Source organism: Delphinus delphis, chromosome 3 (assembly GCF_949987515.2).
Source record: "Delphinus delphis chromosome 3, mDelDel1.2, whole genome shotgun sequence".
Taxonomy (NCBI): Eukaryota; Metazoa; Chordata; class Mammalia; order Artiodactyla; family Delphinidae; genus Delphinus; species Delphinus delphis.
In genome coordinates this window covers 4,758,576-4,785,477 of record NC_082685.1, presented here as the reverse complement: position 1 = coordinate 4,785,477, position 26,902 = coordinate 4,758,576, and the positions used below count along the sequence as shown (strand labels likewise).

General features: G+C 45.4%; 1 protein-coding gene across 4 annotated transcripts in view; it reads right to left on the bottom strand.

The window, feature by feature from the left end:
- The window catches only part of CREB3L3 (cAMP responsive element binding protein 3 like 3), a 40,399-nt gene that overhangs the window by 10,711 nt on the left and 2,786 nt on the right, over positions 1–26,902 (bottom strand). For 3 of the 4 annotated variants that reach the window (XM_060007459.1, XM_060007461.1, XM_060007460.1), the window contains exons 2-4: positions 22,026–22,089; positions 678–819; positions 49–177 (exon numbers count right to left, since the gene is read on the bottom strand). In XM_060007459.1, coding sequence (XP_059863442.1) covers positions 49–177; positions 678–704 — 156 coding nt within the window. In that variant the 5' untranslated portion in view covers positions 705–819; positions 22,026–22,089. Of the gene's footprint in view, positions 1–48; positions 253–677; positions 820–22,025; positions 22,090–26,902 lie in introns of those variants that run through there. The other variant, XM_060007458.1, reaches the window with a different exon arrangement.

Sequence of the window (26,902 nt, the reverse complement as noted above, 5' to 3'; positions counted from 1 at the left end):
GAGTGGGGTCCTGGCTCTGGCCCTGGGGTAAATGCAGTGGGTTATCACCTGGTCCTCAACGTGGCCCCAGTCCTCGCCCAGCTCTATGTGTCTCAGGATGCCGTCCTGCCGGTCAAACAGGAGATCCAAGAGTTCCAGGCTGTCGGTAGGGCACGTGAGACTGGTGGAGGAAGCCATCTGGGGCAAGGAGGGGACATTTGTGAGGGTCACGCAGCCCTTCTCCTCCCCACCACCCATCTGCACACCACCCTGAGGTCCATCCTGCTCCAGTTCTATCCCGGCTCCACCCCCAAGGTCGGGCCTGCTGCTCCTGCTTGCTGGACTTCTGTCTCCAAATCTGTGTTTTGGGGCCAACCCAGAGACTCGCGGGGCCTGACAGCCAATTTCTTTAAAAAGTGGTAGACAGATGCCCCCATGGGGATGATCAGCCGATGGAACTAGCCCTCTCCTGCACTCCCATGCTGCCCAAATTCCCCCCTTCTGGAAGGCGGGGGGACCAGGAAGAAAGACCAGGAGCAGCCCCAGAATGGAGACACAATTTTGGTCGTTGCATTCTCCCTCTGGGCCTCAGTCTTCTCATCTGTAAAATGGGATGTGAGATTCCTGCCAACCCTGGGAGCTTGGGGAAGGTTCCTGGCATAAACCCTCCCTCACCTGGAGACCAGTGCAGGGCTCACCTTTCCAACTGCTAATTCCCCATTCATGAGCCTGGCCAGCTCTTTCTCCAGCCACTTCTGCGTCTGCTGCGAGCTGGGGGCTCACCCCACCACCAGGGCTCCCAGGCTCAGCCGGCTCTTCTCTGTGGCTCTGTCACCACCCCTAAAAGATGCTGAAATAGTCCTGGGGAGCTCCTAGCCCACCCCCAGGTGCTGATTGGGGAACAGGCAAGACAGACAGGGTTAAGGGCCAGTGACACGGGGGCAGGCTAGGGGGAGGGGAGGGAAGACCGTTATCTCAGATGTTTCGTGCTTTTCCAGCCGGCAGTGGGCAAAGGCCAAAGTCTGGGGAGCCGCGGCTCTGACATGACCTCTCCCCTACTTTCAGGGACTGTTTCTCGTCATAATCCCTGGATGTCAGCTCCAGGAAAGCCTAGGGCCCCTGGCTGGGTCCTGTCCACTCTCAGAACAGAACCAAGAACTGCCCAGGCCTCCGCTAGAGCCCTTCCCTCTGCCAGGAGCCCCCTTCCCTCATTGGAGCTGGCAACCCCCAACCCCCTGCCCGCAAGCAAGCTCTCCACGGCCAAACCAGAACAATCGATTCCTTCTAGAATCTTCTATCATTCATTTATTCTCAATAAATATTCATTGAGCCAAACTTATTCCCTCCTCAGGGCCTTTGCACTAGCTGTTCCCTCTGCCTGGAACTCCTATCCCCTCCACCCCGAATCTATCACTGTGTTCACATATTTGGGAATGTTTTCTATCTGCGGATCTCAGCCCAGACAGCTGAGAGGCCGTCTCTGACCCCTCACCAGAGAGGAGCCCTCACCTTGTACCTCTTTATCACATCACTGGTTTCACTGAAATCCTCACTATTTGAAATTTTCTTGTTTACTTGCCTGTGTTCTTCCCTCATTCCTCCCCTGCCTCTTCATGTGAGTGACTTCGGGGCTAAGATAGAGGCTCTTTTGTTCTCAGCTGGGTCCCCAGTGTCTAGGAAGTGCCCGGCACACAGGAGGTGCTCAGTCAACTCTTACTCATTGGGCACCTCCTGTGTGCCAAGCACTATTTAAGGCCCTGGGGATAAGGCAGTGGATGAGCTAGACCATAAATGCATAAACACACCAGAAAACTGACAAATGGACAAATGCTACCAAGAAACTAAATGTCATCATGTAAAGGGCAACAGAGGGCTGGCAAAGGCTTCTTTTTAGAGGTGACATTTAGGGACTTTGCTGGTGGTCCATCTGTTAAGACTCCACATTTCCAATGCGGGGACGCGGGTTCAATCCCTGGTCGGGGAACTAAGATCTCACATGCCATGTGGCATGGCCAAAAAAAAGGTGACATTTAAGTACAGTCCTGAATGATGAGAAAGAGCCAGCCACTGGGAGATCTAGTGGAAGGGTGTTTCAGGCCAAGGAACAGCATGTGCAAAGGTCCTGGGGCAGGATGGGGCCTGGCGTGTTGGAGGAACAGCCAGGAGGCCCATGTGGACGGAGCAGAGTGAGAGAGGGAGGAGGGGAGGGCAGGGAGGGGACGGGGCAGGTCGTGCAGGGCCTTGCAGTCTGTGGCAAGGAGTTTGGTTTACACTAAATACAGCAGGAAGCTGTTGGAGATTAGTGAATGGATGACGAACCTTCTGTGTGCCGGGCACGATGGTAGGTGCTAGGTTTACACAGTAACTCAGACACCCTCCTTGCTCTCAAGAAATTCACATCCTGGCGTACATTTCTCCCTGGACCAGCCATTATTTATTCATGCATCAAAAATTTAAGGACGACCTATTATGTGCTGCGCCAGAGTGGTTCTCTTATCTGACAGTAACATCTGTGGTTGTCACAACTGGGGGTGCTCCAGGCGTGGAATGAGTGAGGGTCAGGAATGCTGCTCCACACCTCACAATGCCTGGAACGGCCCCACACAGAGAAAGCCTGGCCCGGATGTCAGCAGTGCCTGGTGGGAGAATCCCTGCATTACGGTAACTGCCCCCCTCTGGATGGGGGACATTATCTCACTCTTGACCTCTGCATCTATTTCCTTTTTAACCACTCTGTGTTGGATTTGTGTGTGTGTGTGTGTTGGATTTTTTAAGGGGTTTGTTTGGTTTGGTTTGGCTTTCCTAGTCATAATATTTATTCAGCCTTTGCTGTGGAGGCTCCTTTCCAGGGCAGTGTCAGCAGGTGGAGAAAGTAGGTGAAGTTTGACTTCTGGGCTTGTCTCTGCCTCCCCCTCACTCCCATTTATGACTCTGAGGAGCCCCGGTGCCCTTGACATAGAACTTCCTCCTCTTCTTATCAAAACCTGCCAGAATCATGGATCTGGTATTACTCATTTACACCTTCACATAGATTTAGACCCCATAGTCCACCTCCCCAGGATATCTGTACTTTTTTGTAATTTTATAATCGTGGGCTTTGGAAGGCTTTTATATGTCCTAATGAAGAGACGTCTGAAAAGGTAGGATAAAGATAAGCATTTGAGGGACAAGAGGACTTTCTGATGCCCTTGGAATCATATGACCTAATTTACTGGACATGACCACATGCTTCAAAGCGATGCTAAGTTGGAATCTAAAGTAAAATTCCCACAATAGATTCCACCAATGTGTTTAAGCACGAAACATGGGACCTCCCTGGTGGCGCAGTGGTTAAGAATCCGCCTGCCAATGCAGGGGACACGGGTTCGAGCCCTGGACCAGGAAGATCCCACATGTCGTGGAGCAACTAAGCCCGTGCGCCATACCTACTGAGCCTGCACCACACCTACTAAAGCCCACATGCCTAGAGCCAGTGCTCCACAAGAAGAGAAGCCACCGCAATGAGAAGCCCGCGCACCGCAATGAAGAGCAGTCCCTGCTCGCCACAACTAGAGAAAGCCCGCGCGCAGCAATGAAGACCCAATGCAGCCAAAAATTAATTAATTATTTAAAAAGTATGAAACATAACACAAGAGGATGCTGTGTTGATTGAGGAATACTGTGTTAATAAACAGATTTGCGGAACTTGTCAGAGCCTTTACAACACTCTGTAACACCCTTGGAAGGGACAGAGTTTGTAGCATTTCTTAAACATAATTGCGTAGGTGTAGGTTTGTTTTTAAGTTGCACTTGATTGATACTGAACCATTTCTGATATACGAAAACGTTTAAAGATACCCACTAGACTGACTGCAATACAAAAGACAACATCAGTTGTTGGCGGAAAATCTGGGGCAACTGGAACTCTCACCCACTGTTTGTGGGAACCAAAAGGGTCCAACCACTTGGGGAAACTTTGGACAATTGGGAAATCTCTTATAAAGTTAAACATGCATTTACCATATGACTTAGCAATTTTATTCCTGGGTATTTACCTAAGAGAAATATAAATATATGTTCACAGAAGGACTTGTACATGAATGTTCACAGCAGCCTGATTCATCATTGTCCTGAACGGTAAACAACTCAAATACCCAACAATAGGGGAGTGGATAAACAAACTGGTATATCCATACAACACAATAGTACTCAGCCATAAAAAGGAATAAATTACTGATACATTCAACAACACGGATGAATCTCAAATGTATTGTGATAAAAGAAGCCAGACACAAAAGAATACTGTAGGATCCCATTTATACGACACCCAGAGAAGAGGCAAAAGTAATTCTTGGTGATAGAAAGTGGTTGCCTGAAGTAGAGTGGGCAACTGAGTGGACGGGGGCATGAAGGAACTTTCTAGGGTGGAGAAAATATTCCATATCTTATTTTTAATGGTGGTTGCATGATTGTCTAGAATTGTCAAAACTCAGCCAATTGAACACACCTAAGACCTGTGCATCATTACTGTAAATTAATTCCACCTCAATAAAAAGCATACTAAATACATAATGCACAACCATGTACATAATGCGTTTAGGAAAACGTTAGAAACAACCAAAATATCTGTCAATAGGGGATTGATTAATAGAGTCTGATGTGTTAACACAATGGAATATTATGTAGCTGTGAAACAGAATGAGGGTTCTCTTTATGTACTGATATGGGACAATATTGAAAATATATGGTTATTTCAGTGTTTCTCAACATTTTTTTATTCTGGCCCTCCCACAAGGAGTCTTTGAAGACATTTTCCTAACTGCTCCCCCATGAAACTGTAAATCCACATGTATTCTATATACGTGCTTCTGTACCATATGTATATCTGTGCTTTATACAGTAAAAGAGTAAGATTTTTTTTCACCCCCTAAGAACTAGTTTTCACAACCCCCTTGAAGATAATATCTTTCCCATTGAAAATGCACTGGTTAAGTAAAAATTAAGGTGCACAACACAAGATACTGTCTCTGTGTGACAAAAGGAAAAATGAATGTGTATACATGTTTCTTATATATTTATAGAATATCTCTGGAATGAGACACAAGAATCTGGTAATGGTGGTAACCTTCAGGGCTGGGAGCTGGGAGGTGGGATAGAGAAGAAGGAGGGCTTTTCCCTGCATAATCATTTATTTTGGAATTCTCAGCCATGTGCCCGATGTACATATTCCAAACAAAGAAATACAATTTAACTTAAAAAAAAAAAGAAATAGGGGCTTCCCTGGTGGTGCAGTGGTTGAGAGTCCACCTGCCGATGCAGGGGACACGGGTTCACGCCCTGGTCTGGGAAGATCCCGCGTGCTGCGGAGAGGCTGGGCCCGTGAGCCACAGTCGCTGAGCCTGCACGTCCGGAGCCTGTGCTCCGCAACGGGAGAGGCCACGACAGTGAGAGGCCTGCGTACCGCAAAAAAATAATAATAATAAAACAATACAAATAAAATGCAAAACATACCTTTTCCATAGTTTCCCAAGTTTTCTAATACAAGCTCACCTTGTATTAGAGTTAGTGTTTAGGAGCTGCCCCCTCTACAAAAGTAAATTGATCCACCTGGGTCCCCAAAGTCCAGCATTCCCACTGCCTTGCCTGTAACGTTCCTTAAATAAGGTGATGCCTCCCTCTCATCATTATTGCTTTATTCTGATGTGAACACTACCATATCAGTAATTGCCAGCCAAGTCCTGCCAGGAGGCAGTCTCCCTATACCTGTGCTTTTCTCACAGATCCCTCTTCCTTTCCATCTCTGAGGTTACCTCAGGGAAAATGTGCTCGAAGAACTTTGAGCTAATTCCAACTGCAGTGTGAATGACTGATATCAGGCACATATATTCCTTTGCTTGGGAGCATTTACATTTTCTTACGGAGCCTTAAGGCATCATAACTCAAAGATTAGTTCTTAGCATTTTTCCCCAGGGCAAAAGTCACCCCCTCTCAGATGTTACTTAGATATAACTAGACCTAGGTAAAATGTGAATGACTGATTTTGGGTGAATATATTATTTTTCTTGGGAACGTTTACATTTCTTCATGGAGCCTGAAGGAACTGTAGCCCAGATCTATATTAGCTCTTATCTTTTTGCCCAGGGCAAATAACTTCCCTCTGTGGGTTTCAGATGTACTCAAGTGGTAAGATGTTCAAAAGCCACTGGGTTCTATGTGAAACACCATGAAATTATGATATTCAGTCTCACACCCTTAAACATACAAGATTCCTATCTATAAGATCCCAGCATTTAGTTTAGGGCACATAGAAACTGCTTCCTGAATCTTTACTGACTGGAGACTGCATACCGTACTAGATTCTAGCTCAGACAAGTGGTAGTTAAAAGTCAGAAAAGACTGAAAAAAATTCAAATGAGAAAACTCTTAAAATCGAGAAAATGCTAACCATTTCCTCTGCAGCTTGGGGACAGTTCTACAGGAGGTAGTATGATTCAGTGGCTAAGAAGAACTCAGGGTTTGGAGACAGACGGACGTATGTGTGAACTCTACCTCCACACCTCACAGATACTACAGATATTACATTAGACCCTGGGAAGTCACTTCACTCCAGAACTCCCCTTTCCACCCTATAGCACTCTCGGGGTGCTGAGCTGTAGGAGTGTAGATTTGGGGCTGTTGGCCATCATGACCCCATGATGGGAGAAGCTATCTGAGAATGAAGCCCACCCAGAATACAGCAGAGCAGACAGAGAGCACTCAATCCCTGACAACATGGTCTGAAGTCCTGGACTCAGCCATACCTGAAATCCACTCCTTGGCTTCAGAAACATGGCAGTGATGTGAGCCAGTGACTTCCCTTTTTGGTTTAAAATTTTTGAGCTGGAGTTTCTGACCCTTGCACTGAACAAACAAAACAAACAAACAAAAAAACTATTTACTTTCCTTGATTAATCCTGTCCACAGAGCTGTCTCCCCCTGCCCCAAACTTCACATTTGAATGTAGATTATAGAGATTAGCACTTAACACACTCTCCTTAGGTATTTGTTGATTGGTCCTGCCTGTCTGTATTGTCTTTTCAAAACTAGACTGAGTCCCTTGAAGGTTGAAGGCAGGTCTGTTCATCTCCCTTGACACTACTCAGGGCATGGTGGATGCTCAAGAATGTCTGGCCAGTTCTGAATTTGCCAAAATGGTCCTCGCCTATTCACATATCATTGCTTTCCTTCCCCCTTACTTTTTGGCTGTCAAATGCTCATAACTGAATCTCTTATACTCTAACCTGATGGCATGCTATTAGCATTGGTTTGCACCAAGACCCTGTGTAAATTTTTTTAATTAAAAATATATATAATTTTTGGATTTCCCTGGCAGTCCAGTGGTTAAGACTCTGGGCTTCCACTGCAGGGGGCACAGGTTCGACCCCTGGTTGGGGAACTAAGATCCCGCATACCACATGGCACGGTCAAAAAAAAAAAGAAAGAATATTCCGGAACTCCAGAAATTCCTTTTCAGGAGTTACCCCTCCCCCCATGGAGGTAACCACTGTTCTGAATTCCGTGGCATTATTTTTTGGCTCTCACTACTTCCTGTGTATCTGTCACCCTCCTCCTTCCCTCAGCTCCCACACTCGTGCTTCTGTTTATCTTCCAGTGGGCTTTGCACATGTTTATTACAATCCATCAGCAAGTTTTGATAGCTCTGCCTTCAAAATACGTTCATTCTTTGCCTGCTCCATTTCTACTGTCCTGGTCCAGCGCCATCCTCACTGGGCTGGACCAGTGCACTCTCCCCCTTCTCCTCCTCCCGGCTTCCATGCTTGCCCCCATAGTCTGCTTTCCTTATTAGGACTCAAAAAGCCCTCTCCCTCATTACCTTTGCACCATCTTCCACTGCTTTTCCTCTCTCTCCCTCCACACTGGACTCATGTCACCAGGCATGGTCCTCCCTCAGCGCCTCTGCACTTGCTGTCCTATCCCCTTTCCTAGATCTCCCTGTGGTTGGCTCCTTTCACCTTTAAATGGCTGCTCGAATTCACCTCCTCCATGAAGCTCTCCATGACTACCTTCTTTAAAACCAGTCTCCATCCCCATCTCGATTTATGTTTCTTCACAGAAACTTACTGTCACCCGACACTATATATTTTGTTCATTTATCACAGTGTACATTCATTCAACAAACATTTATGGAGTGTCTATTCTGTGCCAGGCAGAGGGACACATCCTAGGGAATGTCAATATTCATTAATTATTTCAGTCTACAAAAGTGTCTTTTACTCCTTCTATACATCAACATTGATCCAGGTGCTTAACAAGTCAGAGATAGGAAAGGTTGTGGGGTGGAGTACCATAAAGTCTCTAGCTAGAATTCACCTGCAAAATAGGGACAATCATTAGGACAAGACCTACTGTGTGCAGTATCCCTAGTGCCTGGAACTGTGCCTGGTACGCAGTAGCTGACCAATCAATACTTGTAGAAGGAACAACTGAACATGTATAAATATAATCATGGAGTTTAGTGTGTGGCTGACAAACTACAGTCTATGGGCCAATTCTGGCCTCTTACTTGTTTTTATAAATAAAACTTTGTTGGCACATGGTCACTCCCACTAGTTTACATATTGCTTACAGTTGCTGTCACACAGTGGCATAGTCTTGACAGAGACACTTTGGCCCGCAAAGCTGAAAATATTTACTATCTGGCCCTTTTCAGAAAACGTTTTCTGTAATCCGCAGGTTCTGTGGATTAGACTTGCTCAGCCCAACAGCAGGATTAAGTTCACATGTGGTTACTGAGCGCTTGAAGTATAAAAAGTGTGACTGAGGAACTGGATTTTAACTTTTATTTAATTTCTATTCATTTAAATTTAAAAAATTGATACTTAATTCAGTTAACAGACAACTTTGAGTATATGTGGAACAAGTTGCATATGTGAATCTACATTTTTACTGTAAATTCTCTGAACTCTATAAATACAGATCGAGGATTTCTGATGAAAACTGAGCATCCACATTGAGATGGGTTGTACGTGTGAAATACACATTGGATATCCAAGACTTAGCATGAAAAAAATGAAATACTGCGTTCATAACTGTGACATTGACTGCACGTTGAAATGGTAACAGCTTGGGTTTATGATTTCCGTCATTCAGATTGACAAAAATTTATTATTAATACGAAACTTCATTTTGCTTTGTACTTTTCTGATGTAACTGCTAAAAACTTTAAAGTGAGAATATTTCCATGGAACTGGCTGGGGTAGAGCAGGGCCTGGTTTCGAATCCTGCCTCTACCACTTGTAACTGTGGGCAAATAACTTTGCTCCTCTTGACTCATTTTCTTTATCTGTAAAATGGGGGATAAAGGCCCTGTTTCACCGGGTTCTTGGGGGTTTGATCCATTATAACATGTGGAGTGCTCAGAAGGGACGCCCACACAGCCAGGTCTCAAACTCTGGCCGTTTTTAGGGTTATTACTATTATTACTAGTATATGAATCTGTAAGAAACACGCCCCGCTCAGCTTCCGAGGTGCTCGAAGGGCAGACGTCTGCTTGTCATTTTCCGGCCCCCTCAGCCCTTTGGCCTCAGCACAAGTCTGGCCCTAATGACAGTCCCCATTTTGCACAGGAGGACAGAGGGGCTAATAAGGGGTTATGATTCACCATGGCCACTCCATGAGTCAGCCACCATTGAGACAACGCCCAGGTCCCCTGCCCCAGATGGGGACATGTCCCTCGGCACCATGTCACCTCCGCATTCCTTTGGCTGCTTGCCAGAGGGTCCTTTCTACTTCTCCCTTTAGGTCAGTTTTGGGGGAAAGAGGTGAGGGGGTCTGGGAGCACCTGCTCCCCCCCTCCCCTGCCCCTCCTCCCCCTCTTTCTCCGGGACTCTCCCTTGGGGTACGGCCAGGCCAGGCAGTGAGTAAAACCCTTGTGACATGGGTGTGGCTGAGGCAGGCCAGGGGCTGGGGACAGGGGGACTCTGATCGGGCTCTTGGGCAATGCCAACTGATTAGCACCTAATCCTCCAGGCTTCCCAGTCCAAGGGGTTCCTGGCTCTCAGGGGTGACTGAAGACAGGAAGTTTGAACCAGGGTCTCCCAATACCATGAGAGGCGAGACTTTGTCAGGGGGTGGGAGGCTCCCTCTGTCCTTCCTAAAGCATGAAGGACGTTATGTCCGGGAATTCATTCATTCATTCTAGTGACTACTTCTTTTTTTTTAATAGTTTATTTATTTATTTTTGGCTGCGTTGGGTCTTCGTTGCTGCACGCGGGCTGTCTCTAGTTGCGGCGAGCAGGGACTACTCTAGGCACGCGGCCTCAGTAGTTATGGCGCATGGGCTTAGTTGCTCTGCAGTATGTGGGATCTTCCCAGACCAGGGCTCGAACCCGTGTCCCCTACATTAGCAGGTGGATTCTCAACCACTGCGCCACCAGGGAAGCCCCAATGACCACTACTTCTTGAGTGCCTGATGTGTGCCAGGCATTGGGGACCCAGCAGAGAACATAACCAATTATTCCCCATGCCCCGCCCCTGTGGAGCTGATGTTCTGAGGTGGGGAAGATGCTAAGTAAAATCAGTTGTGCATAAGCAAGTAAATAAATAAATTGAAGAGAAACACAACATTGTAAATCAATTATACTTCAATTAGAAATGTAAAGAATAAATAAATTGGGAGAGACCAGGTATAGAAGAATAAAGCAGGAAAGAGAGATGGGAGGGGTTGGGTCAGGGAGGCCTCGGCAGAAAGATCCTGGGGAGTTGAGGGCAGGGTAGTGCCTTGTTCCAGGATGAGAAGGCTGATGTCAGTCCTGTGATGGTTCTAGAAGTTTCTGCGTGGGGCTGGATGGGATGTGTTTGTGGAAAGAGCTGGGAGGTCCCTTGGGTCAGAGATCCAGTTCTCCAAGCTTGGTGTCAGGGTCTAGCCCTGAGCCAACCATAGGAAGGGGGTCCCCCAACTTCAGGAGACCAGGTGGCCTCTGGGACAGTACCCCGTGAGGGTCCTGAGTCTAGACCAGCAAACGGGGTCAGCGCCCCTGCCATCTCGCAATCCACACCCTTCTGCCCAGTCCTTCCCCCATGTCACACCACCATCTCATCTCACCTCATCTTGGTGATTATTTTATGGCTGGTGGGTCCAAGGGTCAGAGCTGACCCTCTCACCAGGAAAAGGAGGCCTCCTACGGCTGTGGATGTGGTCAACTCAGCTTCCTTCCCCTTGTGGGCGAGGAGACCTTGTCTCCTCTGGCTCCACCCCTGGGGCTTCTGGGAGGGAGTCCTTAAGGTTCGGGTGGGGGAGGCATGTCGGGGTCCCCAGAGCCTGAATTCGTCCTGGCCCTCCATCCCTCACCTTCTGAATGTGTTTGCTGTAGCTGCTGAAACAAAGTCCCACAGACTGGGGGCCTGCAACAACAGAAATGTATTCTCTCCCAGTCCCAGAGGCTGGTAGTCCAAGATCAAGGTGTCAGCAGGGCTGGTTCCTTCTGAGGCCTCTCTCCTTGCCTTTTACATTATTTTTTAAAGAATTTATTATTTATTTATCGGCTGCGTTGGGTCCTCGTTGCTGGGCGCAGGCTTTCTCTAGTTGTGGTGAGCAGGGGCCTACTCTTTGCTGCAGTGCGCAGGCTTCTCAGTACAGTGGCTTCTCTTGTTGCGGAGCACGGGCTCTAGCAGTGTGGGCTTCAGTAGTTGTGGCTTGTGGGCTCCAGACGTGCAGGCTCAGTAGTTGCTGCGCACGGGCTTAGTTGCTCCATGGCATGTGGGATCTTCCCAGACCAGGGCTCGAACCTGTGTCCCCTGCACTGGCAGGCAGATTCTTAACCACTGCACCACCAAGGAAGCCCCTCTCCTTGCCTTTTAGATGCCATCTTGTCCCTGTATCTCTGTGTGCAGATGTCCCCTTTTTACAAGGACCTCAGTCTTATGGGTTAGAGCTCACCCTAGTGACCTCACTTAACTCGATTACCTCTTTGAAAACCCCCAACTCCAAATACAGTCACATTCTGAGGCCCTGGGGGTTAGGACTCCAACATATGAATTTGGGCCTGGGGGATACAATTCAACCCCTAACACCCCTCAAAGCTGTGATGAAACCCAAGCCTGGTGGTCACCTCTCCAAGTAGCTGCCCTGACCACCCCAGCCCAAATCACCCCCCCATCCCAGTCACACCCAGTACAGCCCCTTTGATGGGAGGGAATTCTGTTTATCTATCTATGTTATCTGTTTACACCAGGGAGCAGGGACCCGTATATTTTGATCACCGATATACCTCCAGCCACGAAATCAATCCCCCACCACCACTGAAGTGGCTCCAAACCCATCTGTGGAGCAAATCCCACAATTCAGTGTGCGCCACGGGTCTCAAGAGAAATACACCTGCTCTCGGCCGAGTTGGGATATCTGTGCCGTCTCTAATCAATTCAAAACTTTCCCATTTTGTGTGCAATTGCTTTCTGGACTGGGTGCCAGGAGGTCGAAGTCCCAGCCCCAGCTCAGCAATCAACTTGGCTGTGACATCACAGAGTCCCTCCTCCCCTCTGAGACTCTGGTTCCCCATCTGCAAAATGGGACGATGGATCTAAAGGTTATATAAAATGAAGCCCCCTCCAGGTTAAACATTGGGGTTAATGTTTAATCCCAGGGAGAATCTGACCAGGAGTGTAGTTTGATAAGAGTCGTGGGCCACGTTGTGTACATATATATGGAGAAGCCCACCAGGTAGGGGACAATCCCGTTCACGCATGAGCGAGGTGGAACAGGCTGAGAAAGTGTTAAGAAAGAACTGCGCCCTGATTCTTCTCTCTGGGAGCATGGTTAATCCCCAAATGTCCTCCCTGCTGCAGGAAGAACACTGTAGAAATCTCAGATCACCAACAGAATCTCCAAGTTAGAGTACACTTAAATGATCACCAAAACCCTCAAGAGAATTTAGTAACTTTTTGTTTTTTTTGGCGGCGCAGTGTAGCATGTGGGATCTTAGTTCCCGGAAGGACCAGGGATTGAACCCGTGCCCCCTGCAGTGGAAGCGCTGAGTCAACCACTGGACCGCCAGGGAAGTCCCTAGTAACATTTATTTTCATGTTACATTGCTTTTACAATTACCTTCTAATTGGGGCATCTGATACTGGTCTAATTTACCATCGTGTTACTAAGTGTCTTTCAAAAATAAATTTATTGAAGAAAAAAGCCAAATACATAATAATGCTGAAGATGGTACTAAACTTTCTTCAACAAATGTATCTTAGGGCTTCCCTGGTGGCGCAGTGGTTGAGAATCTGCCTGCCAATGCAGGGGACACAGGTTCAAGCCCTGGTCTGGGAAGATCCCACATGCCGCGGAGCAACTAGGCCCGTGCGCCACAACTACTAAGCCTGTGCGTCTGGAGCCTGTGCTCTGCAACAAGAGAGGCCGCGATAGTGAGAGGCCCGCACACTGCGATGAAGAGGGGCGCCCCCTTGCCGCAACTAGAGAAAGCCCTCCTACAGAAATGAAGACCCAACACAGCCAAAAATAAAAATAAATAAATTAATTAAAATGTATCTTAAAAGGAAACATTATAACACCAGGTTTTGGGTTTTTTTAAGTATCAGGTGCCTAAAACAGATGCAAAAGAAAATAAACAATGTTATTATATTCTAGAGAGCTACTGTTGCCTGTGGAAGGTTCTGGATTAGGTGACTCTTAAAAACTTAGCAAAAATGTGTTAAAGACACAACAGCACCCAATTTGAGTGCTTCTTGACAGAATCAGACAGTTTAAAAAAGGACTGAAAAGTCATTTCTTACCTTTCATTAGGTTTATTTTGTATATGCAATTTGCATGCAAACGTGCATGGAGAATCCCAGCGGGGCCTCCAAAACAAACAGACAAACATGCATGGAGAACTCACTCTGCATTGAATTCTCTCAAACCATCCCCACCCCCACTCTCTTGGACATCCCTTCTCCACAAAAAACAATGCCATTTCTCCTAGGCCCAGCTTCTGCGTCTGGGCACCCAGTCTCATCAAAACCACAGCTAAAATTTATTGATCACTCACTGTGCCAGGCACTGTGCAAAGTACACAAATAAACTTGATCCTCCAAAAACCCCAAATGAGTTGGGGACTTTGTAAATACCCATTTTGCAGATAAGTAAACTGAGGCTCGCGGAGGGGATGCTCTAGCCCAAGCGCTAGCTTGTAAGTAGCGATGCTGAAATTCAAGGCAGCAACGCTAAGTCAGAGCTGCCCCCGGGGTGAGCCAGAGTCAACCCCAGGTAGCAGGGCTCATGGCAACAACAGGCCAGGGCTTTGTCGTGTCATCTAGCACAGAGCGAATGTCATGGTTACGGCTCTCTGGATTCAATTCCAGCCCCTCCTCTTGCAAGCCGTGTGACCTTGAGCAAGTTATTTGCCCTCTCTGTGCCTCTACTCCTCCCAAAATGGGGAGAATAGTAAAGATCCAGAGAACTCTTATACACGAGCGGTGGCATACCACGGCTGGGGAGAGGGGAGCAGCTCACCCCAGGTGCTATACAAAAACGAGGCCCATTAATTTCTAAAATATACAAACAGCTTGTATAACTCAATAATAAAAAAACCCAAACAACCCAAACAAAAAATGAGCGGAAGACCTAAATCAACATTTCTCCAAAGAAGACATATAGATGTCCAAGAGGCACATGAAAAGATGCTCAACATCACTAATTATTAGAGAAATGCAGATCAAAACTACTATGAGGCATCACCTCACACTGTTCAGAATGGCCATCATCAAAAAGTCTGCAGATAAAAAAATGCTGGTGATGGTGTGGAGAAAAGAGAACCCTCCTACACTGTTGGTGGGTATGTAAACTGGTGCAGCAGCTATGGAGATTCCTTAAGAAACTAAAACTAGAGTTGCCCTATGATCCAGCAATCCCACTCCTGGGCATACATCCAGAGAAAACTCTAATTCTAGTATATGCGTGCACCCCAATGTTCACAGCAGCACTATTTACAATAGCTAAGGCATGGAAACAACATAAGTGTCCATCAACAGGTGAATGGATAAAGATGTGGTATATATGCAATGGAATACTACTCAGCCATAAAAAAGAATGAAATAATGCCATTTGCAGCAACATGGATGGACCTAGAGATTATCATACTAAGTGAAGTAAGTCAAGCAGAGAAAGACAAATATCATATGATAGCACTTATATGTGGAATCTAAAACATGATACAAATGAACTTATTTACAAAACAGAAAACAAATGTATGGTTACCAAAGGGGTAAGGAAGTGGGGGAAGGATAAATTAGGAGTTTGCGATTAGCAGATTCAAACTACTACATATGAAATAGATAAACAACAAGGTCCTACGGTATAGCACAGGAAACTATATTCAGTATCTTTTAATAAACCATAATGGAAAAGAATCTGAAAAGTGTATCTATCCGATACACTTTGCTGTACACCAGAAACTAACACACACTGTAAATCAACTACACTTCAATTTATAAAAAAGAAAATCTGAAGTAAAAAAGGGGAGCCCATTGTCTGCAGAGAATTCAGAAACTGATAATAAACCTGATTTTATTATTATTTTTTTATCAACGTGCATAGACAATGCTGAACAATGTCAGTGTCGAAATAATCTCCCCTTAAGAAATCTTTTACTGGTCTAAACCAGGGAGTGAGCAAAGTTTTTCCATAAAGGGCCAGATAGTAAATATTTTCAGCTGTTTGGGCCAGATGGCAACTACTCTGCTTGTGATCCCAGCAAGAAAGCCACTGCAGACAATTCATCAATGAATATGGCCCAGTGCCAGGAAAGCTCTTTACATGGACACTGAAATTTGAATCCTCTATAGTTTGCACATGTGAAATATTATTCTCTTTTTGATTTTTTTTAAAGATACTTTTTGGATGTGGACCATTTTTAAAGTCTTCCTTGAATTTGTTACAATACTGCTTCTGATTTTGTTTGGTTGGTTTTTTTTTGTGGTACGCAGGCCTCTCACTGTTGTGGCCTCTCCTGTTGCGGAGCACAGGCTCCAGACGCGCAAGCTCAGTGGCCATGGCTCATGGGCCCAGCCGCTCCACGGCATGTGGGATCCTCCCGGACTGGGGCACGAACCCATATCCCCTGCATCGGCAGGTGGACTCCCAACCACTGCACCACCAGGGAAGCCCTGCTTCTGTTTTATGCTTTGGTTTTTTGGCCACGAGGCATGTGGGATCTTAGCTCCCCGACCAGGGATCGAACCCACACACCCTGCATTGGAAGGCGAAGTCTTAACCACTGGATCACCAGGGAAGTCCCTCTATTTTTGATTTTTTTCCCAACCAGTTAAAAAAAAAAACAACAAAAAACACTCCTTAGCTCCTACAAAAATAAGCTGGATTTGGCTGACAAGTCATGGCCTGTCCACTCTTGGTCTGAACAATTGCTGTGGTTTAACCACTGGAAGTTTTGAATTAGCACATTTTATTACTTATCCTTTAATAAACATTGTATTTTACACAGAAGTGAATTTGGAGAACTTCATGCAATGCATTTGGCTCCAGACACACACAGACTCAGCTATACACATTCATTTGAAGAGTTAGTTCTTAACGATTCTAATTCTTTTGAGTTCTCTTTGGAAACAGTTCATATTTCCAACCCTTGTGGTATTACACGATCTTGTGTTTAAACAGTAGATTTGAAATAAACAGTGATGGGCCAGTGATTTTAAATGCAAAGAAACAGAGTTTGAGCTACTTCACTTTTTTTTTTTTCCCTATCTGACCACTTGGACCTTCTATTTCTGTTTAAAAGTTTAGACAGTGCACCAATTGCAAATTATAATATTTTTGTTTGGCAAGCTCAAATTTTAATTCATTTTTACTGGATTTGAGCCGTATCTTTAAAATGGAAATATCAATAATTTCCTCCTTTAAATTATTATTCTTGTTTGATGATTTAAACTTATTAAACTATAAAGCTATTATTCATTGCTGCAACAGATCAGCAGAGATATGTACCTACATGTAAAGAGAAGTTTTTCTTTAAAAAAAAATCATTAATGGAATTAAAATGTATCCATTCATCACCTTTTTCCCTTTATTGGGACTGGGATATTTATTTATTTATTTAATTTTTTTTTTTTTTTTTTTTTTTTTTTTTTTTTTTGCGGTACGCGGGCCGCTCACTGTTGTGGCCTCTCCCGTTACGGAGCACAGGCTACGGACACGCAGGCTCAGCGGCCATGGCTCACGGGCCCAGCCACTCCATGGCATGTGGGATCTTCCCGGACCGGGGCATGAACCCGTGTCCCCTGCATCGGCAGGCGGACTCTCAACCACTGCGCCACCATGGAAGCCCTATTTATTTAATTTTTTAACATCTTTATTGGAGTATAATTGGTTTACAATGGTGTGTTAGTCTCTGCTGTATAACAAAGTGAACCAGCTATACATATACATATATCACTGTATCTCCTCCCTCTTGCATCTCCCTCCCACCCTCCCTATCCCACCCCTCTAGGTGGTCACAAAGCATCAAGCTGATCTCCCTGTGCTATGTGGCTGCTTCCCACTAGCTACCTATTTAACATTTAGTAGTGTGTATATCGGACTGGGATATTTATTTTACGTATGTTACTGGTGTGATTATATAGCTGGTGTTCAATGAAAGAAAAAATTTCACTCCATATTTCTCTTATGGCTATTACAATTATTGGTTGCTTTGCATAATTATTACTGACACTTTCTGGCTTATAGAGGAGTGAGTGTTAAAACAAGATGTCCTTCAGCTTTTAAGTGTGCTATGTAAGCCACTGCATTGAGGCACTTAATACCTGGTTCCTAGTGTCAGACAAATATTTATTATCATCCCTAGTCCACTGACAAACTATACCCCCATAGTCTGTCTTTGTAAAGACTGAGAGCAAAGAGCAGCTTTTGCATTTTCAAATAATTTTAAAATACAGAATAATTATTTCGCTTTAAAAATATAGGAAGAAGGGCTTCCCTGGTGGCGCAGTGGTTGAGAGTCTGCCTGCTAATGCAGGGGACACGGGTTCGAGTCCTGGTCTGGGAGGACCCCACATGCTGCGGAGCAACTAGGCCCGTGAGCCACAACTACTGAGCCTGTGCGTCTGGAGCCTGTGCTCCGCAACAAGAGAGGCTGCGATAGTGAGAGGCCCGCGCACTGCGATGAACAGTGGCCCCCGCTTGCCACAACTAGAGAAAGCCCTCACACAGAAATGAAGGCCCAACACAGCCAAAAATAAATAAATAAATAAACTCTTACCCCCAACATCTTCTTAAAAAAAAAAACAACCAAACATTAAAAATATAGGAAAAAATTATTTCGCGACACAGGAAAATTACATGAAATTCAAATTTCAGCCTCAAAAAATAAAATTCCGTGGCGCACAGCATGCCCATTTATGGACTGTATGGTCTGTGGCTGTTTGGGGACAAGAAGAGCAGAGTTGACTAACTGTGATGGGCTGTGTTTAAGCTATTTGCTACGTGGCCCTTTAAAATTTTTTTTGCAGACTCCTGCTCTAATTTTTCAACCCCTCTCCTCCAAACCCCCAACTCTGGAATTCCATGTTCAGAGACTTAGGCCCCCAGGTCCTCTTCTATAGACAGCTGCTCAGTGTCACCCAGTGGACCCCTCCCCTTCCCACCCAGGCCTGGCCTGAGGCTGGGGGAGACCGGTCAACTTCTCAGTCCCTGGCGCCCTCTAGTGGACCCCGCGAGCAACTGCCTTCTCAACCTCCTTCCCTGGCGGCCCCACCCACGCCCTCCCTCCCCGCCAAACCCAGGTCTCCTGGGAAGTGGGGAGGAGTGAGAGGTTATTTTTGTGCCCCCTCCTTGTCCTGATTCCTCCCCCTGCCCCCTGCCAAGGTCTCCAGGACTCCCCTATCCTGGGGCCATGATCCTACTCTCCCACCATGCTTTACACACTAGGACTCTCAATGAATTAAATCCCATTCAGTCGTTGTCAAAGATGTTGACAAATTTGAACAGCTTTGTTACTTTCCAAAGCCCCTTGGTGTGTATACACACCACCTCTTAATTTGTGCTTTTTATCTGTACGTACGCCTTGCATTTGTGTAGCATGCCATTCTTTGCCCCTCCAAAGTGTTGTTTAAAAATATTTATTTATTTATTGGGCTAAACCGGGTCTTAGTCGGGGCATGCAGGATCTTGGTTGTGGCGTGCGGGATATTTACTTTCAGCATGAGGGATCTTTAGTTGCGGCATGAGGGATCTAGTTCCCTGACCAGGAATCGAACCCTCGCCCCCCTGCATTGGAAGCGCAGAATCTTAACCGCTGGACCACCAGGGAAGTCCCTCTCCTGAAGTATTTTGATCCACATAATTTCATCCAACATCTGCAGGAACTGGCTGGTATTTCACACTGAAGACATAGAAGGACAGAGGAGATAGGTAATATATATGCTCAGGCTAAGAGATGATGTTGGGTCCAAGGCCCGAAAAGACTCAGGTACAGTGGTGAGCTGGAGCTGGCTTCCTCTGGCTGGTGAGATTCAATGACATCACGCAGGTAGATTGAAATTGGCCAAGGTTGGGGTATTTACACCTCAGGAATCAGCAGATGCTACAAATTAGGGATTTTCTGTGTGGATCACGAGACGGAAGGTGTAACCATTGCGCTTTGGGATGTGAGCAGAGCATCAGCAGCATGGCAGTCAGAAAGGAAGATAGTCCTCCTGGGAGAGGGCATCCATGCCAGCTGTGCCAGGGACTTTTGGGAAGACAAATCACTCATTTTCAGAGCCTTCCTTCCTTCATCACTCATTTATTCATTCATTTTCCCCATCAAATATTTATCAGATATTTACCTGATGTCATAAGACGTTACCCATTCCTTCTCAAATATTAGAATAATGCTTGGACCTTTTCCCCCCCAAAAGCTGTGATTATTTATAAAGTCCAGTACCACCTCTCCAAGATATCAGATGTGAGTTATTAGATTCAAAATGAACTAGTTTAGGGACTTCCCTGGCGGTCCAGTGGTTAAGACTCCGTGTTTCCACTGCAGGGGGTCTGGGTTCGATCCCTCCTCCGGAAACTAAGATCCAACATGCCAGTGGGGCATGGCCAAAAACAAAACAAACAAACAAACAAAAACTAGCTTAATCCCTACGGCAAATGCAGCAAGTGCTTCTGCTATGCCTATCATTTCTAGAAGTCTGACCTTGTTTTCAGGGTTAACTGCTTAAGGTTGGCAAATGGCCTGTATATCCAACTGCCTTTTGCCATCTCCATGCGGGCGTCTCACAAGCCTCCCAAATTCAATGTGGCTGACTGAGCACCTGCCATTCCCCCAAATGTGCTCCTCCTGCTGCCCTTCCTGTCTCACTAAACGGAAGCTCCAGCCTTCCAGTGCTCAAGGTCAAAACGTTGGGTTGTCCTTGAGTTTTCTCTTTCCCTCACACCCCACATCCATCCATCAGCAGTCTTATCCACTCTGCCTCACTCTGCTCCAGGCACCCGGGACTCCTGGCTGTCCCTCCAACACGCCAGGTGCGGTCCTGCCCCAGGACCTTTGCACTGGCTGTGTCATCTGCCTCAGAACCCTTCTTCCAGATCTCGATGGAGCACACTCCCAACTTTTTCTGCTTTTGCCAAATGTCACCTTCTCAATGAGACCGTCCCTGACATCCTATTTATTTATTTGGTTGTGCCGGGTCTTAGTTGAGGCTCACGGGCTCCTTAGTCGCAGCATGCATGTGGGACGTAGTTCCCTTACCAGGGATGAAACCCAGGCCCCCTGCATTGGGAGCGTGGATTCTTAACCACTGCACCCCCAGGGAAGTCCCTGACATTCTATTTAAAACTGTGACTTTTTTTTTTTTTTTTGGCGGTATGTGGGTCTTTCACCGCCGCGGCCCCTCCCGTTGTGGAGTACAGGCTCCAGACGCGCAGGCCCAGTGGCCATGGCCCACGGGCCCAGCCACTCCGAGGCATGTGGGATCCTCCCAGACCAGGGCATGAACCGGTGTCCCCTGCATCGGCAGGCGGACTCTCAACCACTGCGCCACCAGGGAAGCCCTAAAACTGTGACTTTTGCCCTATTCCCAGCTTCTGTGTTTCCTCTTCTCTTGCATTCGCTATTTTTCTTCCGCACTTGCTGAAATGGGACATACTGTTTTTTATTTGTTTGTGGCCTATTTCTCCCTATCAGACTGTGAGCTCCATAAGAGCTTGGAACAGAGTAGGGGTTCAATAAAAATTTGAACTGCTGTAGCTGTTGAATGAATGAATGATTTGCCTTAACTTAGTTATGAGGAACATGCCACGTCTTATACCCCAAATGCCTCGAAGTGTAACCAATGTCCTGATGCCCTAGATCAGGGGTTGGCAAACCACAGCCCATGGGCCAAAGCCAGCTCACCACCTGCTGTTGTATTGTCTTCAAGAATGCATTTTACACTCTTTAACCGGTTGAGAAAAAGTTTTAAGAATATTTTCTGTTACTGAAAATGATATGAAATGCCAATGTCAGTGTCGCCTGGCCACACCCATTTGTCTATATTTTTGCGACAGAGACTGGCCCTCAGAACCGAAAATATTTATTATCTGGTCCTTTACAGAAAAAGTTTGCAGAGCCCTGCTCTCGTGTCAAAGGAGGAAATGGTGTTGCCAAAGGGGAAACTGAGACCCAGAGGGGTGAGATGAGTTTTCCAAGGCCCCACGTTTCTGAGGGACTCCTCCTTTGCTGAATTATCTGAACAATGTTTCTGATGCTTTACAGGAAACAGAAGTCAGACTGCCGGGGACTTCCCTGGTGGTCCAGTGGGTAAGACTCCGCGCTCCCAGTGCAGGGGTCCCAGGTTTGATCCCTGGTCGGGGAACTGTATCCCGCATGTATGCCGCAACTAACAGTCTGCATGCCACAACTAAAGGACCCTGCATTCTGCAACGAAGATTCGGCATGCTGCAACTAAGATCCGGCGCAGCCTAAATAAATAAACAAATATTAAAAAAAGGAAGAAAAAAAAACAAAGAAGGAAGGAAGAAAGAAATCAGACTGATGAAGAAACACCTTCATAAACTGAAGGTCACCTGAGGTACTGACCTTGAGAGAGAAATCTGCACCCAACCATCTGATCTTGCCAAGCCCCGGAGATTTTTAATTGCCCCTGTAAAAAAAGAAAAAATAAAGTCATCGCTCACTCTAGAAACCTTGAGTTTGGGACTTTGATCGAAGTGATTACGACATCCCATCAAAACTCCATTTGACTTCATCCCTTCCGCAGACATTTATGGGCACAGTCAGAAGCTGAGGGCAAACTGGAGGCAGAAAAGCAAGTTTCCGGGGGCTGGGGAGCAATGGCTAATGGGAACGGGGTTTCTTTTGGGGGCAATGGAATGTTCTGGAACTAGATAGCAGTGAGGGTTGCACAACACAGTGAATATACTAAAAACCACTGATCCGTGCACTATATTTTTTTATAATTTTTTGGCCTTGCCACACAGCATGCAGGATCTTAGTTCCCCAGCCAGGGACCGAACCCGTGTCCCCTGAAGTGGAAGCACGGAGTCTTTACCACTGGACCGCCAGGGAAGTCCCCATACACTTTAGAAGGGTGGATTTTGCATTACATACATGATGCCTCGATTAAAAAAATAATAATAAATTTTAAAAGACAATGCTTATCTGTTTCTTACTAAATAACAGTGCTATGAAATAAATAAATAAAGGGAAGGCAAAAAGTAAATTTCACCTATTAACCACCCCTGCCCCAAGTCAAACTCCTTTTCCACATTCCTCCTAATTCTTGTTCATCTGCAAGGACCCTTTTTGCACAGCTGTAAAATAGATATCATCTTGCCCATCCATTGTTCAGGACATGATACAACATCATTAAAAAAGAAAAACAACTCTAGGGGTGAGGATGGGAGGGGCGAGAAATGGGTGAAAGGTGTCAAAAGGTACAAACTTCCAGTTATAAAATGAGTCCTGAGGACACAATGTACAGCATGGTGACTATAGGTAATCGTACCGTGTTGTATATTTGAAGGTTGCAAAGAGAGGAGGTCTTAAAATTTCTCATCACAAGAAAAAAAAAAGGTGTTTGTTAACTATGTGTGGTGACGGATGTTAACTAGTCTTGTTGTGGTGATTGTTTCTCAATATATACATAAGCCAAATCATTAGGCTGTACACCTGAAACTAATATAATGTTATATGTCAATTATATCTCAAGAAAAATAATCAAATAATAAAAGGAGGTAAAAAGGAAGGAAGGAGGGAAGGAAGGGGAAAGAAAGAAAGAAAGGAAGGAAGAAAAAGAGAGAAAGAAAAGAAAGAAAGGAAGGAAGGAAGAAAGAGAAAGGAAGAAAAGAAGGAAGAAAGAAAGATAGAAAGAAAGAAAGAAAGAAAGAGAGAGGAATTCCTTGGCAGTCCAGTGGTTAGGACTCTGCACTTTCACTGCCCAGGTCTGAGGTTCCATCCCTGGCTGGGGAACAAAGATCCCTCAAGACACGGGTGGTGCGGCCACCAACAAAATGAAAAGAAAAACAAACAAACAAGCAAAAAACACAAAAAAATCCCTCTAGGGATGGCATCACAGAGATGGGCCTCTGTGCTTTTGTCCACTTATTTGCTACTTCCGGAGGTTTTGCTCAACCCCATATCCCTTTCTCTCTCTGAATAGCTAAGTATCTGGATCGAAGCTGATGCAGGGAATGATCACAGACGTTTCTGTTGAATGAAGTAATTAGTGAATATCCATATCCCCTGGGGTAGGTCTTTCTGCCTGGCAGGGAGTAGACACTCAATAAATGTTAGTTGAATGAATGCACACCGTTTTGGTGGAGGAATATTTCAGCTCCCCAATGTATAAAAGTAGTGGTGTGTTGGTCTGTGTTTAACAACCGGCTCTCTTGAAAGGGAATTTAGATATCTCTGTATATCTAATATATATTATACATGTATAACTACATGCATTGCAGACATCTCTATATGTTGAATATACATGTGTATAATATACATGCACTGCAGACATCTCTATACGTCGAATATACATTACACGTATATAATATACATGCATTATATAATATATATTTATTATTATTATTTATTTTATATTTTTTGGCTGCCTTGGGTCTTCGTTGATGCACATGAGCTTTCTCTAGTTGCGGCGAGTGGGGGCTACTCTTTGTTATGGTGCGTGGGCTTCTCATTGTGGTGGCTTCTCTTGTTGCAGAGCACAGAATCTAGGCTCATGGGCTTCAATAGTTGTGGCACGTGGGCTCAGTAGTTGTGGCTCCCGGGCTCTAGAGAGCAGGTTCAGTAGTTATGGCGCATGGGCTTAGTTGCTCTGCGGCATGTGGGATCTTCCCTGACCAGGGCTCGAACCCATGTCCCCTGCATCGGCAGGCGGACTCTCAACCACTGTGCCACCAGGGAAGCCCCCTAATATATACTTTTAAATGTTAACAATATAAAGGAGGTGTAGGACACAATTTACAAATAATAATCACATATACGATACTGTATTATAAATTATACATAGCCACTTGAATCTCAGAATAGGTTTTGGTTGATTTTTGCCAAACTCTTGTATCCATAGCCAACCTCTGGTGGCAAATGATGGAACAAATGTAGTTCTGACATGAACATTGGCAATATTTTTCATTTATGTTAATAAGTAACATGAAAGTGAAGATGTATGTTGGAATTTCACTTGTTCATCAATAATGTGAATGTCTTCTTTGGTGAATCATGTAACGGTTTTTGAATACTGGAAAATATCTTTCCATTTCTGTGTGTGTGTGCTAGTCACAACCTAACAATAGTAGACACACACATTTTGACATTTAATCTGCATTATTAACTTTTCTCCACCACTTTTTTTTTTTTTTTGCAGTACGTGGGCCTCTCACTACTGTGGCCTCTCCCGTTGCGGAGCACAGGCTCTGGACGCGCAGGCTCAGCAGCCATGGCTCACGGTCCCAGCCGCTCCACGGCATGTCTCCACCACTTTTTAAAGCCTAAACCAGGAGTTGGCATGCTATGATCCTCTGCCTGTTTATGTAAATAAAGTTTTATTGGCACCTGGCCATGCCCATTTGGTTAGTGTGGTCTGTGGCTGCTCTCTCCGTACAGACATGCAATAGAGATGTAGGGCCCACAAAGCAGAAAATATTGACCGATCCTTTACCAAAATATTTTCTGACTCATTCTATGCAATCAAAAACACAATAAATCAAGCCCTCATTTGTATCATTTGCCAATTTCCAGAGTGTAAATACTCCCACTAGGGACCATTTCAATCTGCCAATGTGATGTCAATGACACAAAGTTAAAAAAGTACAGAAAGTACCTCCCCATCATATTTCCACCAAACAGATACAATAACAAAAACAATGAAAATAGGTGAAAATCAAAGCAAATTAAAAAGCACACATAATAGCAAAATATAATTAGGATGTGATGTTTTGAGTATAAATACTTTTTACTTTAAAAAAAAATTGAGGTGATGGGGACTTCCCTGGTGGCGCAGCAGTTAAGAATCCGCCTGCCATTTCAGGGGACACCGGTTTGAGCCCTAGTCCGGGAAGATCCCACATGCTGCGGAGCAACTAAGCCCATGCACCTCAACTACTGAGCCTGCGCTCTAGAGCCCATGAGCCACAACTCCTGAGCCCATATGCCACAGCTACTGAAGCCTGTGTGCCTGGAGCCCGTGCTCTGCAACAAGAGAAGCCACCACAATGAGAAGCCTGCGCACAGCAACGAAGAGTAGCCCCCGCTCACCACAACTAGAGAAAGCCTGCACACAGCAACAAAGACCCAATGCAGCCAAAATTAAATAAAATCTAAAAAACAAAAAAAGAATGGTGTCGTCAAAAGTCTTCTGTAACTTTCTAAGACTTTTTTACGTTGTTGTTGTCATTTGTGAGTTTACTGCTGCCTAATATTTCTTTGGGGACTATACTGGAACATATTTTTCCATCAATGGATATTCGTATTGTTTCCAGATTTTTGCCAAAGAGAACATTAGCATACGTGTCTCCTGGTTATAGAAGGGCATATGCCTAGGGGTAGAATTGCTGGGTTGTAGGTAGTCTAGATAGCGCTCAACTGCAGTATGCAAAGGGGTCAGGTCAGCCATTCTTCCAGTTAATCCATTGCCCAGGTGAGAGAGATAAAGTTCAGGGTGCATTCCGAGATAGGCCGAGTGTACACATGTGATATTAATGCTAAATTGTTCCTGAGCAAGATAAACACCACTTTGAATTGAATCTATCAACAAAGCCATTAGAAACTAATTTCCATGGGGAGGGGGAGATTTCAGAGAGATCCAAGTCTCTGGGACCAGGGAACAGATGTATCAAGAAAGATGTGATTGGAACCAATGATAAGCAGAGAGATAGGTAACAGGGTGAGGTTACAGAGAAAAATGTACTCCGTGGTTAAGATAGAGAAGGGGCTGGAGGGCAAGTCTGCTGTAATCTCAACAATAAAAGCTTATGTTCTATAACAAGGGCCGAGCATCAGGTGATTAGCAGGAAGTTCGCCTCCCAAGGACAGGAGCACCCATTTCATTAATTCAAGTAGCATATATTCGGAGGCTTCCACTATCCAAGGAGGTGGACTGGAAGAGAAAGAGACAAATCCAACAGCTTCCTTGCCTTCAAAATGTTCATAACTAGACGGGAAGATAGAATAAGAGAGCAGGGAAGGGAATCAGAATGCAGCGAGAGCCATACGCCAGAAACAAGCAGGGTGTATTGGGAATTCCAAGGAATAGGGAACTGGAAGGAACAGGGAGAATCAGATTTAATGTATGCTGAGCCCCCAACTAGGAATCGAGGAGAAAATTCTGCTCATTAGAAAAGATTTGATCCCTTGATCCTCCTCAAGAACTAATTTAACTCAGCCATAAAAAAAAAAAAAATGAAATAATGCCATTTACAGCAACATGGATGGACCTAGAGATTATT